General features: G+C 35.7%; 1 protein-coding gene across 1 annotated transcript in view; it reads left to right on the top strand.

The window, feature by feature from the left end:
• Positions 1-18,750, top strand: part of LOC149801208 (complement C3-like) — a 346,536-nt gene that overhangs the window by 228,190 nt on the left and 99,596 nt on the right. The window contains exons 25-27 of the mRNA XM_089955247.1: positions 17-161; positions 2,068-2,142; positions 9,055-9,235. Coding sequence (XP_089811373.1) covers positions 17-161; positions 2,068-2,142; positions 9,055-9,235 — 401 coding nt within the window. The remainder of the gene's footprint in view (positions 1-16; positions 162-2,067; positions 2,143-9,054; positions 9,236-18,750) is intronic.

Here is an 18,750-nt window from a genome sequence, read left to right as displayed (position 1 = left end):
GAATTAACCATTCCAGGTTGACAGCTTTTGTACTGAAGGTGTTCTGTCAAGTGGATAAACTCAGTGATGTTTTAAAACAGGAAGATGATATCTGGCCAGGTTTGGAATGGTTAGCAAGCAGGTTTAAAGAGGAATTTCATGTGTACCATAGACAAATGCAGGTAAAATTAAGTGTCCATATGTTTTGTATCCCATGACTCCAGATTACAGTATTGATTCATGTTGATTAACTCTACAGGGAGGCTTATTTAAGTGCTAATTCAAGGCAAGAATTTGAAATGATGAAACTTCACTTATGGGTAAATTACCTGGCTACTGACAGTTACGGAATGCCTTGCAATTTAGTCATGAATAAATAAATTAGAATGGATAACACTGCAGATCAAATGACACACAACACAGGTAGTTACCAGATGGAATAACATTCTTTTGCTGTAACGGTCTGCTTATGATTTTTGCTTTTGTACCTTTCCATGTAAGCAAAATATGAAATGGGAAGTTCCATTTCAATTAGAAAGAATATACCTTGAAAATTTTCAGAAGTCTTTAGAAAGTCCTTGAGAAACAACTATTTGGAAATGTCTAAACTATGTTTTTATCCTGTAACTTAATAGCACAGCAAGTCTCAGTAGTTTATGATGAACTGTCATGAAACCTGGTAAATAGAATTGTCCACACCTAAAGATGATCATGGCAACAAATTACTTTGCTCATGCAGTTTTTGTTAGTTATTGCCCTTTTTGTCTTGTATCTTAATGCAGTGCATGACAGTGCAACTGGACTCCCCCCCCCCAGTTTTTATGGATTGCTGTGACACTTTATCAGTGTTGGGCTTATAATATAAAGATGCACATGTTTACAATCTTGTTGCTTCTGTGATTCTTTTAAGAGTTATTGCCCATTTTTAATTGGACAGCTAGATGCAGTGAATGACAATGTTTTAGTGCAACTGGTACCAGTTTTTGATGGATTGCCATGAAACTTGGTCATTTTTGTGGTCATAATGTAAAGATGTAAATGCTTACAAAGATTTTGCTTCTCTATGAATTCTTGCAATTTTTTTACTTCCAGCAGTTGAATCTGGTTAATGCAACTGCTCTTGCACTTGTAGTGGATCCTAGTATGTATTATGGCTATCATCAAAAATGTTGACAAATCATTGTACTCACACTGTTACTGTAGATTCATCTCCATTGCGAGATACGTGTTGGATGCTGGAGAGGCAGGGTTTAATTTATATGTAAGCAAATAAGCTGATTGTTTCCTATTTCTCAGGCTATTGTAAAGATGAAAATGTGACTCTTTCTACTATTTATATTAAGAAACTAATTGAGAATGAAAGTCTAATAAATGTATATTGCTGTATATACTTGCATATAAGCTCATTTGTGTACAAGCCACCACCCCCAACTGAATAAGAATAAACACTAAAAAGTGCATGACCTGTGTACAAGCTGACCCACAAGTTCAAAATGACATCACAAGAATGCGTTTAAGTTTTGAATGGATTTATTTAGGCTAACTTGTGTTTGCAAAAATTACGTGTATACCTCTCTCGGGGTTGGCATGTATGATAATTAAATAAAAATGGTACAAGTTCATAAATTTGTTAACACCACAGCATATAGCAGATCATTTGGGTGCATTTTTGCACACAAAGTGCCATAACTCTGTCAAATATGTGATAATGCTAATGGTCCATTTTGCCTGTGAACTTAAAAAAGAGATGGTTTGGTATCAAATCTTGTTGAAAATCAATTCAGCATATGGATAATATTAACAAAGAAATGTTGACACCATCCTGTCCATCTGCTTACTTGCTCTACACTTGCCTTTATTCAGTTCATCTGAGTTGCAACCTTGTTAAATGCTACTCAGCTGAAAATACCTAAAAGTAAAGTGTGAAGAACAAAATTATCTTTATGATGTGGTGTTCACATTTCTTTTTGAATTAATTTGAATATATGTCACCTTCATTATAATGATATGCCATTCTTTGCTGTTAAAGATATTTTGTGTGTTTTAACAGTTAGATCATTTTTATTCCTGGCTTTTTCCTATATTTAGGGTACAGATACAGGCCACCTCTTTCTGACAGCTTTTACCCTGATCACTTTGCAGGAATGTAGAACACCAGACATGGTAAGTGATTTTGATATCCAGACCATGGATTATAGGATTTAATTCAGTTCTTAAAACGTGTAACCTTTATGAATTATTCTCATCAATAATGTTTGCTTTGGTGTTATTATTTTGACAGTTGCTGGTAATCAGTTATTATAACCAGAGTTAATTCACTTGTTTGCCTATCTTTATTTTTATCTTTACTGGCAAAGGTCCAGAAGAGCTTATGTATTGTATTGTTATTGTAGATTCATCCATTAGCACAAGTTTATTATAACTACTCTGAAGCTATTGGGATAATTGCTGTGACAAAATCATGAAGTGGTGAAATTAAAACTTCTCATTGGTAATTGCAGCCACAGTGAGAGTAATCAGTTATTACAAGAATTTCTAGCAAACTGTGGAAATGAGTGCCAGTGGTAAAGTGTGGAAATGAGTGCCAATGGTAAAGTGAGGAAATTAGTGTCAATGGTAAAGTGTGGAAATTAGTGCCAGTAGTAGACTGTGGAAGAGACTGTCATAAATATTTTTTTTCATGTCAGAATACAATTACTGGTTTTCATCATGGCAGTCATACATTCTTTAAACCATTGCCTTCAGTACTGGTTATTCTGCTAGGCTTTGACTTTGGGTCACTTCGATGCCTGGCTTTACTTTTAGTTTTGATGTTCTTAAACCAGAAGAGCTTATGCAATAGCCTGGAATCTGTCTGTGAATGTTATTGCTACCCATCTCAAACCATGGGGAGTGTTGCTATGAAACTTTACAAAATTATTCTTGGATCTAATTGGTCTTAAATAAAATATCTAGTATGACCACCATAGTGGCCATTTTTTAAATCTTGTTATCAGAACTTTTCACTAATGGATAGGGATGAGGCTTTTACCCAAAGACTTCTCATGATGTCAGGTTATCATTGCTTCTTGACATGGAGATTGCACTATAATAAGACTTCTCATGTCAGGTTATCATTGCATCTTCTGAACAGATGTTCATCTTGACATGGAGTTTGCACTATAATAAGATATCTTACAATATGTAATTGGTCTTAATTGAAAATAGTGCCAATCCAATCTGATTGAAATCAGGAAGTACTTATAATAAGTAGATCTGTCAATATTGAGTGGGAAAACTGTCTTAAAACTTGACATGCATATTCACATTAGGTCTGCTTGGTCCAAAGTGAAAATGGCCCCACCTCCCAACACCTGTCCAACATCAAATATGGCTGCCAGGGCAATTTTTGAATTTTTGTCACTACTCCAGAATGGGTAGTCACTTTGGCTTTGGGGTTTTAGGCAAAGGTCTTCTCATGATGTGTAGTTGATCCTAAATTAAAATGGTGCTGATCTGATCTCCCAGTAGCGAATCCTGCCTACATGTTTACAGATCAAGATGATCTCATTCATTCAAACTTTAATTCCAAATGGTCTCCTCCTTTAGGCCATCACCAACTGACCAATCATTCCCTGATTACTGTTCACCAGGCACCTAGCAATGGTCACCAGAAAATGCATCAAGAAACAGTCACAAAGCGCTGGTCACTGATCAGTGGGATTTGGCACTGGTCATTAGTGCTAGGCACTGGGTTATGACCATTGGTGTAGGAAAGTGGATTAGGATGATACCCAACCGCATATTACTGTTCAATCCCTATGGAGATTATGTTGACAACCCCTTCTCTATGTTCCTGTGCAATACCTAAGGGGCTTGAGGACCTCACCACCCAATGGTGAGTTGACCATGTCTGCCTTTCCTCAAATGACTGCATAGCTGACTTTCTCATAGCTATAGACCCATGTCATCCCTTCCATCCATAATATCAAAGAAAAAGTAGAGTTGCTGTAACTTATCTCCTCCTGCATTGAGAGGAATTTGTCAGTTTTTCTCTCCAAATAGAGGAACAATGGGTTAGTACTGCCCCCACTTCCCTATGAGTGGAGACATGATGACCGATTCACAATCATAAAGTCATGTTGACCCAGATGGAGATAGGAACAAAATGCCCCATTTCACCTTGAGATAGAAGACAGGTTCAAGATGACCTTGAGATAGAAGACAGGTTTAAGATGAAAAGTGAGCTTATTTGACATTCAATATGGGCACTACAGTTGTCATATTTAAGTTCTTAATTGTTGCTCCTGTTATATTGACATGGTATTTCCACTGAAAGAGTATGTAAATTGTCTTGAATGAAGTAATATCTTACCTCAGGAACATATAGTCATATCAACATGTGATTCTTACTACAAGACTGCTTTTAACATGTTGATGGTCCTGTATGAAAAGTGTTGATATGACATCCAACATGACCACCATATTGGCATCTTGAAAATATTGTTATTGCTACTCCTGCTCCATGAATGGTGACTTTGACATTGAGTTTTCTTAATGATTTGTTATGACCTGTACTGAATGAAATTAGTACCAGAATGGCAGCCATCTCAGAGATAATGCAATACTGTACTGTTTGCATATAAGACACATACAGATGACCCTTGAATACCACCTTATGTGTGAGTGCTTGCATATAAGACACATACAGATGACCCTTGAATACCACCTTATGTGTGAGTGCTTACATTTAAGACACATACAGATGACCCTTGAATACTGCCTTATGTGTGAGTGCTTGTATGTAAGACACATACAGGTGACCCTTGAATACTGCCTTATGTGTGAGTGCTTGCATGTAAGACACATACAGGTGACCCTTGAATACCACCTTATGTGTGAGTGCTTGCATATAAGACACATACAGATGACCCTTGAATACCACCTTATGTGTGAGTGCTTGCATGTAAGACACATACAGATGACCCTTGAATACCACCTTATGAGTGAGTGCTTGCATATAAGACACATACAGGTGTCGTGTGAGTGCTTGCATATAAGACACATACAGATGACCCTTGAATAATGCCTTATGTGTGAGTGCTTGCATATAAGACACATACAGATGACCCTTGAATACTGCCTTATGTGTGAGTGTTTGCATGTAAGACACATACAGGTGACCCTTGAATACCACCTTATGTGTGAGTGCTTGCATATAAGACACATACAGATGACCCTTGAATACCACCTTATGTGTGAGTACTTGCATATAAGACACATACAGATGACCCTTGAATACCACCTTATGTGTGAGTGCTTGCATATAAGACACATACAGAAGATCCTTGAATATGACTTTATGTGTGAGTGCTTGCATATAAGACACACAGATGATCCTTGAATACCATCTTGTGTGTGAGTGCTTGCATATAAGACACATACAGATGACCCTTGAATACCATCTTGTGTGTGAGTGCTTGCATATAAGACACATACAGATGACCCTTGAATACCACCTTATGTGTGAGTGCTTGCATATAAGACACATACAGATGATCCTTGAATGCCTCCTTATGTGTGAGTGCTTGCATATAAGACACATACAGATGACCCTTGAATACCACCTTATGTGTGAGTGCTTGCATATAAGACACATACAGATGACCCTTGAATACTGCCTTATGTGTGAGTGCTTGCGTGTAAGACACATACAGGTGACCCTTGAATACCACCTTATGTGTGAGTGCTTGCATGTAAGACACATACAGATGACCCTTGAATACCACCTTATGTGTGAGTGCTTGCATATGAGACACGTACATATGACCCTTGAATACCACCTTATGTGTGAGTGCTTGCATGTAAGACACATACAGGTGACCCTTGAATACCACCTTATGTGTGAGTGCTTGCATGTAAGACACATACAGGTGACCTTTGAATACCACCTTATGTGTGAGACTCGGGTAGAGTGCAGACTTTGACAGTGTCCACAGGAACACATTCTTGTTGAGTGCATAGACTACCATCCACATCAGACAGGAGTTTTTTCATTTTCATGTGAAGTCAGTAAGGAAGTTTTAAGATAATATATTATCAGAGAAAATCTTGGACAAGTTAAAAGAATGTGGCTTATATAAAATAAAAAAATATTTGATCCTTTATTTCCATCGTCTTTGAGGAATACCATCAGTTACCATTTATCTTTTATCTTGTAGGACATCAAATTAACATTTATCTTAAAGGATTTTTCTTCCTAGCTTTTTTGCAATTTTTAGTTGCTTTACATGTTTAGAATTAACATTTCATTGGCACCATACAGCAATTAATGTGCTTACATAGAATTAATCCTGTAAAAACATACATGGAGTTGTCACCAAAACTCTTATTATGATATGCAGTTGTTCTTAAATGTAAACAGTGCCATTATGACCATCCAAATGGCCACAAGAGTTTTCAGTATGAATTTCTTGTTATGGATACCCCTTCTAAATGGATGACCCTTTCTATGTATCATTTTCACCAAAACTCTTATTATGATATGCAGTTGTTCTTAAATGTAAACAGTGCCATTATGACCATCCAAATGGCCACAAGAGTTTTCAGTATGAATTTCTTGTTATGGATGCCCCTTCTAAATGAATGACCTTTCTAAATGAATGACCTTTCTAAATGGATGACCCTTTCTAAATGGATGACCCCTTCTAAATGAATGACCTTTCTATGTGTCATTTTCACCAAAACACTTCTAGCAGTATGTTGTTCCTTTCGTGTTAAAATTACGCTGATTTGACTGCAAAAATGGTTTATTGGATGGACATGAAAATCTTTGTATGGCTGCTGATTCTGAAGTAATGGTTTGTGTCACCATGGGCTTTCAACTAAACATTAGAACAATATGTAGTTGATTATGAATGAAAATGGTTCTGATCTGACCTTCAACATGGGAACCATTTTAAAAGTAGCCAACTTGACTGAACGGTGGCATTGGCCTAGAGTCTTCACTAAAACATGTGTTCCAAAATTATGTGTAGATATGACCTTAAAGCCTGTCCACACTTGTTTGAATTAGTATAAAAGCCAGACCTACTTGACCGTGGGTTCAAGTCAGAGGTCATTGTATCCATTTTTGTATTTCATTACTTTAACGAACACTGAGTTGTACAAATAGGAACTTTGACCAGTCTTTGTGTATAATTTTTGTTTCAATAAAGAAGTTGATAGTTTTCACTTTTTATTGTGATTTCATGGTCAAAGGTCATGACTTTGGATTATATCTGTGATAGCTTGTGGGCATGATAGAACTAACAAATATGACTAGGTTTTTATCAAACCTAGTTTATACATACATCTGATGAATACCTTGAATGATGCCAATAACTTATTTATTGACTCTACTGAACACAGAACAGAAGAGCCTTCTATATATCATCTGGGTTCCATCATCCATTGTCTTTTAGCACAACTTTGATACTACTACTCCTCCTAAGCTGAAGGGAGGATTGCCATGATGCTTTACAAACAAATTCAAGCAAAGGTTTAATGGTCATGATTACAAATGATGCCTGTTGGACATCCAAAAAGGCAGCCATGTTGAAAATCTTGTTACCACTATTACTTTTGCTCAGATGGCTGTATCGGCATGGGGTTTTCACAGAAACATTTTTATGATGTTTGGTTGATTCTAAGTGTAAATAGAGTTATCTGATATCCAACATGACTACCTCAGAAATCATTTTGAAAATTTTTTTATTGTTATTTCCCCAGAATGACTGTTGCTTTTACATTGGGTTTTTGCTATATGTAAAAAAAACTTCTTACGGTGTCTAGTTGGTTTAAATGAAAACAGATCCACAGATATCCAAAGGGCCTCTGCTGTGGCCATCTTGAAAAAAATGCTATTGCTACTACTCTTGAATGGATGGTCATATTGACATGGGGCTTTCACTATAAGACTTCCTATACTGTCTAGTTGGTCTTAATTAAAATTGGTTTTAATCTGGTATCACATATTATTTGTGAAAGTCTTGTTAATGCTACTCCTTCTGAACAGAAGGACATATTGGCAATTGGTTTTCACTTAAAGACTTATTATGACCTATATTTGGTCCTAAATGAAGTTTGTGCCTGTAGGACATGCCATCAGACATCCAATAAGGTTACCATGGTGGCCATCTTGAAACTCTTATCACTATTCCTCCTCAAAAGATGAACATGAAATTTTGACCTTAAGATTGATCTCTGGTTGGTCTTCAGTACAAATGGTTTCAACCTGACTTGCATTATAGCCACCATTAAATTTCCATTGCTGCGTCTTCAGAATGGAAGGTCATACTGATCTATGATTTTCACTGAAAGACTTCTAATGACTCCATCATGGTATTTTAATCATCTCAACTCCTCTTTCCCCCCAAAAGTGACCTTTACATGTGGTTTTCACTGGAACACTTCTTGCAATATTTAATTGGTTTTGAAATGGTACAGATGTAGCCACCAACATATGGCACCTTTGTGAAGAATTTTTTTAAATAGATCGAGTTTAACTTGCGGTCAAGTCAAAGATCATGGCTTGCATTTTTGTATTTGACTGAGATAATAAATACAGTGACTTCTACTGATACAAGTGGATTTTGCCATGATTTTATAATTGGTTGCATAATAATGAACACTTGATTGCTAGCACTTAAGGTTAAAGTTCTTTACTTGGCATTTTAGCTGTACTGGCTGTTATGCATGATAATAAAGTCAAGTATGGATAGAGTTTTATCATTTTTCAGTTTGTGGATATATCTGAAGAAAGAATATGATGGCCTTTATTTCAAAATATTTTACTTATAGATTTAACCAAACTTATTATGGTTATATTGGACATTTTCTGAGACAAGTTTAGTGATATGCTATCTAAGTATGTGGTCATATTGTGGTATTAGAGTTTCTAAAACAATACATAAATTCAGTGCTGAGCAGTTAAGAAGAATAAAAGAAGGGAAGAAAAGTACTTTATGTGGTTTCTTCAGAATTCTTTTCAGCCAGTAAAATGCTCAAGTCTCTTTGAGGGAAATGTCTTATTATTTTTTTTTGCTCGTCATATAGGTATCCCAGACAGTGAATGCTGGAATTGACAAGGCCATGAAATATGTGGAAGGAAATTATAAAAACATGAATGACATGTATGTCCTAGCAATTGCAGCCTATGCACTAGCCATATCGAAAAGTCCTCACATGACAGATGCCAACAACCGACTCAAAGAGCTGAGCAGAACAGCAGGACAAGGTAAGTTGATAAATGGTTGCATTTAGTGTTACAGGTTACCAGGTTTATAATGATTCTAGTTCTCTCTAGGACCCTCAGCAGCTTGTGTCCCACCCTTGATCTGGCTTGATTAAAGTGCAATATTGCTAAAATTTGCATGAAAATAATGTAAATTTTTCAAATATTGTGAATTTTTCCTCCAGCCTTCTGCATCTCTGTGGAAAACTATCATATCCATTTCCATTTCAAATGAGCAGTTTGGTTAATGTTAATCCTTACACATCTTTTTTCGCCTTACATTGACGTCTGTTGATTGCAGTGAATCTAGGTAAACAAATTAGTCTGACATGAGCGTAAATCAAACTATTTTCCCATGTGTCCTTTAGGAAATGGGTCATTCTTATAGTAGTCACTCCATTCAGAAATAGATTTATCCAATAACCAGCATGTATTTTCATACAGTTGGTCAAGATTACCAAGAGGCTTTTGGGGTTCTAAATTCATGGCATGGGATTAACATTAGCCAAGCCATTTACTAAAATTGGTCAAATTGTATTTTCATGCATAGACAATGTGTATATATCCCAGTGTATTTTCATGCATAGACAATGTGTATACATCCCAGTGTACTTTCATGCATAGACAATGTGTATACATCCCAGTGTACTTTCATGCATAGACAATGTGTATACATCCCAGTGTATTTTATGCATAGACAATGTGTATACATCCCAGTGTATTTTCATGCATAGACAATGTGTATACATCCCAGTGTACTTTCATGCATAGACAGAGTGTGTACATCGCAGTGTATATCAACCACTTTCACTTAGTTTTATCTGTGGGTGTTTTCATGGAATTGAGAATTTTCTTTACCATATTTGATCTTGAACCTGATATCATGGGTACAAGATCAATGAATGTGACTCCATTTCTTGGAGTGCAAATGGATATGAAATTATTTGCATGGAGTTGAAGGAGATTGGTTTAGAATAAATTACCTTCATGTTTAGATGTGTACATACTCAAGTGTATATGTACCACTTTCACCAGATTATCTGTGTTTTCATGTGGTATTGAAGTAAGACATACTAAAAAGAGACATAATAATAATAATAATAATAATAATAATGACCTTATTTAAAGAGGGTAACACAATTAGCTAAAAACTAATCTACCTTGAGGCCCTCATACAAAGGAATTTATTTATTTAAGCTGCATCTCTGAAGCCACTGAATATATTGGGTTTGGAAGAAGGAAATAGAGTGGGCATTTCTAATCTCAGCTGGAATACTATTCCAGAGCAGAGTTCCAGAGTATTGGAAACTTTTTTTAAATAACTCCTTATTTGGTTTGGGAATTTTATATTGTTTGGTAGACATGGATCGCAGGTGGGGAGTATTACCAGGTAGCCTATACTGGAATAGTGATTGTAAATATTCAGGAGCACTATTCTGAGATATCCTGTACATTAATTTGGCTTTTCTCAAACAGATTCGGTCTTTAATAGGTAATATTTTTAACCTACCAGCTAAACTTTCCTTGCTTTCTTTCTGGATTGATATTAGCCCAAATGCTCTTTTTTGAAGATGTGCCAGCTTTGCTATGTTTTTATCATTTGAATTACCCCATACTGTACTACAGTAGTCCAAATAGGGTTGTATGTAACTGTTATAAAATAGTTTCCTGTGCCTTTCAGGGAGAAAATGTCTTATCCTACTGAGAAGCCATAAACTTGAATTGACTTTTTTACTGGTATGTTTGATATGTTCAGTCCATGATAGGTTATTATCTACCAGAACACCAAGTAGCCTATCATGACAGACTATTTGCAGATTTGTATCCTTCCATGTCAGACATAGTTCATCACTATCAAGATTTGTCCTTCTTTGCCGTGTTGAGATAAGTAATATTTTAGTTTTACCAGTATTTACCACCATGCCATTACATGTGCACCAGTTTTCCAGTTTGTTTAGTGCATTCTGTAAAGAAATTTCGAGCTCATGCTTTGTGTTTTGGATGTCTGACAATGTTGTGTCATCTGCATAGAGATCTGTAGATGATATTGAGTCTCTTAGTAAAAGTGGTAGGTCATTAATAAATAAAATGAATAGTAGTGGACCTAGAATTGAGCCTTGTGGTACTCCATATCTAATTGTTTCAGGTTCAGACGGAACATTATTTATGTAAACATGTTGTGTTCTCTCATTTAAGTATGAAGTAAACCATCTAATTGTTCTTTCATCACACTGGTAGATTTTCAGTTTCTTCAAAAGGATTTCATGATCCACCATGTCAAAAGCTTTCCTGAAATCTACAAATACAGTTCCTATTATTCTACCTTGGTCAAGTGCTTGAAGCCATTTATCAGTTAGGGAGATCAAGGCAGTCTCACAGGAATGGTTCTGTCTAAAGCCTGATTGATTAGGGTGTAACAGCAAGTGTTTGGTTAAATATGACATGAATGAGTCATGGACATGTTTTTCAATCAATTTTGACAAGTTTGGTAGTATTGAAATTGGTCGGTAGTTATCAGCATCATCCTCAGAACCAGATTTGTGAATAAGAGTTACTTTTGCAGTTTTCCATATTTTGGGGACAGATGAGGTTGCAATACTTAAATTAATTATGAATGTTATGCTATCTACAATAGCAAAGGCAGAAGATTTAATGAGTCGTGGACCAATCTGATCAAGTCCTGTAGCTTTCTTGGTATCAAGTTCACTGAGACATTTTTTAACAAAGTTTTTTGACACTGGTGGGATAGAGAAACATACCTCCTTTGAGATTTTACTGCTGCAGAACTTTTTCAGTTCATTAAAGTTGTTTTCTATCACTGGCTCTTTTAACTTTGTGGTAATGTTGATGAAAAAATCATTGAAAACATTTGCAATGTCAGTTTCATCAGTGACTATGGTGTCATTTACCAGAAGTGAGTGAATTTTATTTGTCTGTTTTTTGTGCGTTCCTCCAGTGAGTTCATTGAAGACTTTCCAAATGGAGTTTGTGTTGCTCTTTTTGTTTTCAAGTAATGATTGATAATAAGTTTTTTTAGCTTTTTTGATCATACTTGTTATTTTATTTCTCCATACTTTATATTGTGCATGGTTTTCCATAGCCTTGAGTTTGTCTCGTGTTTTCATAGCATCTAGGATTTCAGTAGTAAGCCAATTAGGTTGAAAATCAGTCTTTACTCGATGTACTTTCAGTGGTGCATGCTTAGATACTACATCCATAAATAAGTCAGTCCACACCCTCATGGCTTCATCTATGTCATCCAAATTTTGGATCATACTCCATGGAACTTTATATAGGTCATTGAGAAATTGTTCTTCATTAAAAGTTTTGAACGATCTGTAAGTGATCGTTTTATGTGTATTTTTCTTATTTTTCTTGCATTTAACCTTTCTTGTCAAAAAAGTAGGATAGTGGTCACTAAGACCAACATTTGGTACATTAACACAAGCCACATTGTCTGGTAGATTAGTATAAATGTGATCAATAAGAGTGCTTGATTTTTCTGTTACCCTTGTAGGCTCATTTACCAGCTGGTCTAGGCCTAATGATTCAATAAATTCCATCCAGTTGTTCCTTATTTGAGTATTGAGAAGGTCCTTATTTATATCTCCGAGTATATATGTTTCTTTCTCCTCTGCTAGAACACTTTCTATTTGTTTCAAAAAGTTATCATTCCAAAATGCTTTGGAGGAAGGTGGTCTATAAATGAAACCAGCTAGGAAAGATTTTGCATTATTTTGAAAAATTTCCACCCAGATACTCTCAATTTCATGTGACTCCAAGTCAAGTCGCCTTTTTACATTTACATCTTCCCTAATGTATACAACAAGACCCCCCCCCATCTATTTTAAATGATAGAATTTTACCATCTTAAATATAGATTTTCCCATGGTTGATATTGCTTGGGTAAATGCTTGTGGTCCTCATAGGTAGAAGGACAGATGATTTTTGGGCCACAAATTAATTGAGACATTCATTGATCTGTGGTAGATAATAACTTATCCAGTATTTTTTTATTGGGGGCATTTCAACTTTGAACATTTTGACAACATTAACACCAATATAACTTCAAAGCATCAGGGAAATACAACATTAAGTTTGTTTATACTTGTGTATATTAAGGAATAATCTAATTGATATGTGTGGAAATTAAATCTGGAAATAAAAAAATGATCTTTTAACTCTTCAAAATTCCCCCTGAAACTTAACACATGAAGTTTGGGAAAGTGGGTGAAATTCCATGCACATTTGTAGCCCAGTCATGTGTTTAAGTGAGTGAAATTCAATGCACTGCCCAATCACAAGTTTAAGTGACTGAAATTTGATGTATTTTGTAGCCCTGCAGTCATGAATTTGTGTACATGAATGAAATTCCATGCATTTTGTTGCTTAAATATCAGCAAATATTACTCTGTTAAATGGTTGAATTTACTGGCATTTTGTAGCCCAATCATAAGTTTGTGTAAGTGGGTGAAATTTCATGTATTTTGTAGCCCAATCATCAGTAAATATTACTCTATCAGTTGGTGAAATTCCGTAAATTTTGTAGCCCAATCATGAGCTTGAGAGGGAGGAAAATCCATGCATTTTGTAGCCCAATCATCAGCAAATATTACTCTGTATTGGTTACAGGCAGATTGGTAGTAGAAGTAAACAGGTTTATTTTGTATTTCAACCTGTTAATGTAGGAAGACAGGACTTGCACTTCGATAGATGTCACCTGACTACATCAGTAACCTATTTTTGAGGTTACTATCCTTTGCAGTAATAAAGCCTTATGTCAATTTTAATGAATCAAACAACAATTGTTATAAAGCTTAATCAGTATTTTTTATATAAAGGTTATTTGATTCAGAACTGTAGCAAAATATCTGTTTTAAATGATTGTTATACACATTCTGAATTTTGATATTGTTCTTTACTCACTTCTCCCCATTTCCCCACCACTTAACTTTAGTCAGATGGTGGTTAGGAAGGGTGTATGTGTTGTCTCAGCCCATTAAGCATATAGCCTAATCTATGTAGGTAAAATCTATTACCTTATCTATTTCGACATGATCCATTTTGTGTTTTTGTAGGAAGACCAGAAGAGCTAATGGATGGTTTGTTATTACTACTTCTTGTAAACTACTTGGAGGATTGCCTTGAAATTTTACACATAAATTCATCCCATGGTTTAGTTGGTTCTAAATGGAAATGGTGCTAATCTGACATCCATTAAGGCTGCCAGGGCAACCATCTTTAAAATCTTGTTATTGCTACTTTTCCTGAATGGATGATGATATTAACATGGTGTTTTCACTAAAAGACTTCTTATGATGTCTACTTGCTAATAAATGAAAACGGTACTTATTTGACATCCAGTATGGCCACCAGGGCAGCCATCTTGAAAGTCTTGTAGCTAATATTCCTGAATTGATGGTTTTATCAACATGAGCTTTCACTAAAAGACTTATGATCTTTGGGTTTTCCTAATAAAAATGGCATCCAATATGGCCACTTTGGCAACCATGTTAAAAATCTAGTTACCAAAACTCTACTTGAACAGGTCATATTGACCAGAAGTCTTCTTATGATGTACAATTGGTCTTAAATAAAAATGGCGCCAATCTGATATCCAATATGGGCATGACTACAGCCATCTTGAAATCCCTGTTATTGCTGTTCTTCCTGAATGGAAAGTTATATCTTTGAAAAATATTATTATCTCAACTTCTTTCCAGATGAATGGCTGTATCAGTATTGGGCTTTCATCAGTAGACCTTCTTTGATAGATACAATCATTGGGAATTTGTGATATAGATGTCACTCTTGCTGGCAGGTTAACATTTTATGAGAGCCAAGTGTTTCCATAAAATCCATGCAGTGGTTTCAGACTTGCCAATGGAGTATATCTTTGCTAAAGTTACCTAAAATATAAATCTCCACCCTATTAAGACCCTATCAAGGAGACCATGGATACAGGATTCCTCAGTACACAAAAGCCAGCCAGAGATCTATCTGCCAGGACACATTTGCAAACATAGTTGCCAGTTATATTCAGGCTGGGTGTATGATGTAAACAGGAGAATCATTATTGATTGGTGCAATAGGAAATGCATTAATCCGATCCATGCCTTTATGAGCACAGTGGCTGACTTTGTTCTGTTCCTCATCAAAGAGAGAATGTTCAATTTCTACCATTATGGGTTGTAGGGCAACCTTTTTGAATATGCCAAATTTCAGAAAAAGTATGGTTAGCATGAAGGCATATTTTCTTTGGGACCAGTACTTGTGATACAAAATGTGGCCAAAGCTGATAACAACTTACAGTAGTGGACATTACTAATGTACGGGTTAGTAATTATCTTCAGTTTTTTTAGGCCATCAGCCTTCCTTAGCAGTGGCAAATTCAGCAATGCATTAGTAAGAGGTAATGTGTTACTGATATTAAAATGAAGCTTGCGGTTTTTGGTGGTGGCAGGATTAACTAATTTGGATGATGTAATACTTATCTGTCATTATACTTTATTCCATCTTTATACCGTTTTGTAGTCCCACAAGTAGTCTGAGAGTGTTTTCTTCCTAGTTCATGACTTCTAGAACTTTCCATCAAATGGGAAGCTAGAATTTTCTTATATGCAGAAGAGCACATTTTTGTCTTGGATAGGTATGCTATGCAATGCACTAGCAACCTCAGGGAAGATTAGTTTCCACGCACACGAAGATTCTGCTTGCGTTATGCACCTGCAGTACTTCATAATGGCAAGGATGGAAAAGTCATTACAAGGCCAAATTTTACTGGTGCTAATGTTAATCAGCCAATATCATAAATGCATAATTTATCATTTGCATAAATTCAGGAAAATTATGTTAAAAGAAAAAATGAAATGAATGCATTTCTGACTTTGCAGGAGCTGCATTGATAATACATAGTGTTAAAACCAACATCCCAACAGTAGTGTATCCCTAGTCCTAGTTTCCTCTGACCCTTCCCACTCCAAATTGCGAATATAACATTTGTTATGTTTTTGATACTGAGAGACGAGACTTAACTACAGCATTGATGAAATTTGACCTGGTAGTCACTATTTGCATGGTTTGTCACATGACTAAGCAAATATTGCAGTCTACATGTCCATGCCATAAAGGTCTAAAAGTTACATTATATCAACAATAAAAGCCCTTCCTAATGTTGTACAAATTTTAAAAATATTAAATGAAAGTCACAGTGTTTGTAAAATGAACTAAAGTGTACTTAATTCTCAACATATTTATTCCAAGAACTACAATCATAAACCTATCACAGCAAAATTGAGAATAGTAAGTTCAAAGAGGAGAGAGCACATGTCACAGTGCAGTAGTATTGTGTTGCTGTCATGTGCTCTATGCTTCATTAATCTGGCTCTCTCTAGGTGGCAAAGACTTCAACTTTTCAAGAGCCAATATCTTCCGACCCCCAGGGGGTCTCAACATAAATGTCAAAATATCTAAGATGGGGCAGGAAGGGTCAGAGGAAACTCAGATAATATAATCCCATTCCAGTCACTAAATTAATCCACAAACAATTAACAACTTTGGTTCAGAGTCCATTTATATAGTAAATAGTTAGGGTGTTTACATGCACTGCATACAATGCTCAGTTATAGTGGCTTAGTTCCAGTGAAAGCATTCAACTTCAGCATGGTTTACAGATCACATGACTTGATGTCATCCATAAAATGAAAGCAGCAAAATCCATACCAAGCCAGTCCATTGGCAAAAAACATGAGGTTGCATGTTTTGAACAAAAAGAATAAAAGTATGCATTAACATCTATCAAGCAGAAGTAGTGGTCCTGTACTTTTACTGCTTCATACACCAGCAATTAGTCACACTCTATAGCACCAGAAGAAAAGTCAGCTTATCTCTTTGATGGCTTCAGGCAAATGCTTTGTTAGCAGTGACACTTGATGAAACTGGCTTCTTTGCTCCCTCATGTGTTAAACTGCAGAAAGAATCCAGTACTATGTTTCAGTAATTTTATAACAATGGAACTCCAGCCCTAACAGGCAAATTTTAAGGGATTAGGGAAGCAGAAGTACATCACATGTATATATCATCAATGCCACCTGAATCCATCAAAGAGATAAACTGAATCTGCTCATGCTGAGATGTTGTCAGTCATTGATCAAAGTCAGCATTTATATGGAACTACAGTTGCATGAAGAGAACAGATCAGCTTCTGATAGATTTTGAAGTTGGGACATTTGACTTTCAAGACTTTAAAATACTGACAGTTTTTCAGTTCATGGCTACCGACAGTCTCAATTTTTGTTATAGGGAAGAATTTCACCAGTAAAAACCAGCATATACTGATGTAACAGAATCCCTGACACACACACACACACACACACACACACACACACACACACACACACACATGCATGCACACACACACATATATTTTTAATCACAGCCATACCATTGCATACCATTGTTAACAAAGACAATAGTTATCACAATGGTTTTCATAGTCATGGAGAGATGTGAACTGATTTGTTTGTTTCTTACTTAGCTGCACTCTGTGATGTGATGTGATTTTGATTTTTAACGTAGCTTTAACAATTTTTCAGTCATATCGCTACGATGTCTGCAATGTGGCAGTTTATAGTGATGTCTAGCACTGGGGCATCATGCCGCAGACACACAGCATCATGTCCCACCCAGTAACATTATCCTGACACCAGGCTGACCAATTCTAACACTAACCTCTTAATGCTGAGTGCCAAGCAAGGCAGATGCTAGTACCATTTTCATAAGTCTTTTGTATGACAGGGCAAGGGTTTGAACCCACATCCCCTGCATCCAAGGTGGATGCTTTAACCATTTAGGCCACTGGAAGGATCTCTGTTGTTCTAATATATATATATATATATATATATATATATATATATATATATATATATATATATATATATATATATATATATATATATGGAAACATATAACTTAATGGAGATTAAAGTACAAATATAAAGATATGGGATGAACAAAGATCTAGTGAAAACTGAATAATTAAATCAGCCTATGCTACAGTGAAAGCTGATATGGCAAATCAATGGTTCATTTGTAGTTAATCACACAGTTAATTTCAGGTCAAGATGGTTCACTTTTATATGACAACTTACATATTCATCCACTTTCTTTGATGCACATATTGTATTTTGTTTTGTGACATCATTTGTGTATGTATGCATTAGAGTTGAATCCACAAGCTGTTGTGAAGGAACTTACATGAATAGTGGGAGGGGGATCCCAACCTATAGTGATAATTATTAAGGGCGTTTGTGTCAAGAAATCAACTCTTAACTAAAGGTCATGTCCTAGGCTGGACAAATAGCATCATTTTATGTAACATTTTTGTTGTTATATGTTGTCTCACCACTTTTATTTTAATAATTGTTATACCAGTTCAGTTAATAGTTGAACAATTATCATTATTACAATCCTTCCCTTTTACCACATCTGCTATAGGATCAAGAAGTAGGATCACATAC

Source organism: Sinohyriopsis cumingii, chromosome 4 (genome assembly GCF_028554795.1).
Source record: "Sinohyriopsis cumingii isolate HCF-2022 chromosome 4, ASM2855479v2, whole genome shotgun sequence".
Classification (NCBI taxonomy): Eukaryota; Metazoa; Mollusca; class Bivalvia; order Unionida; family Unionidae; genus Sinohyriopsis; species Sinohyriopsis cumingii.
Note: the sequence above shows the minus strand (reverse complement) of the source record. Positions and strands in the feature narration are given on the sequence as shown.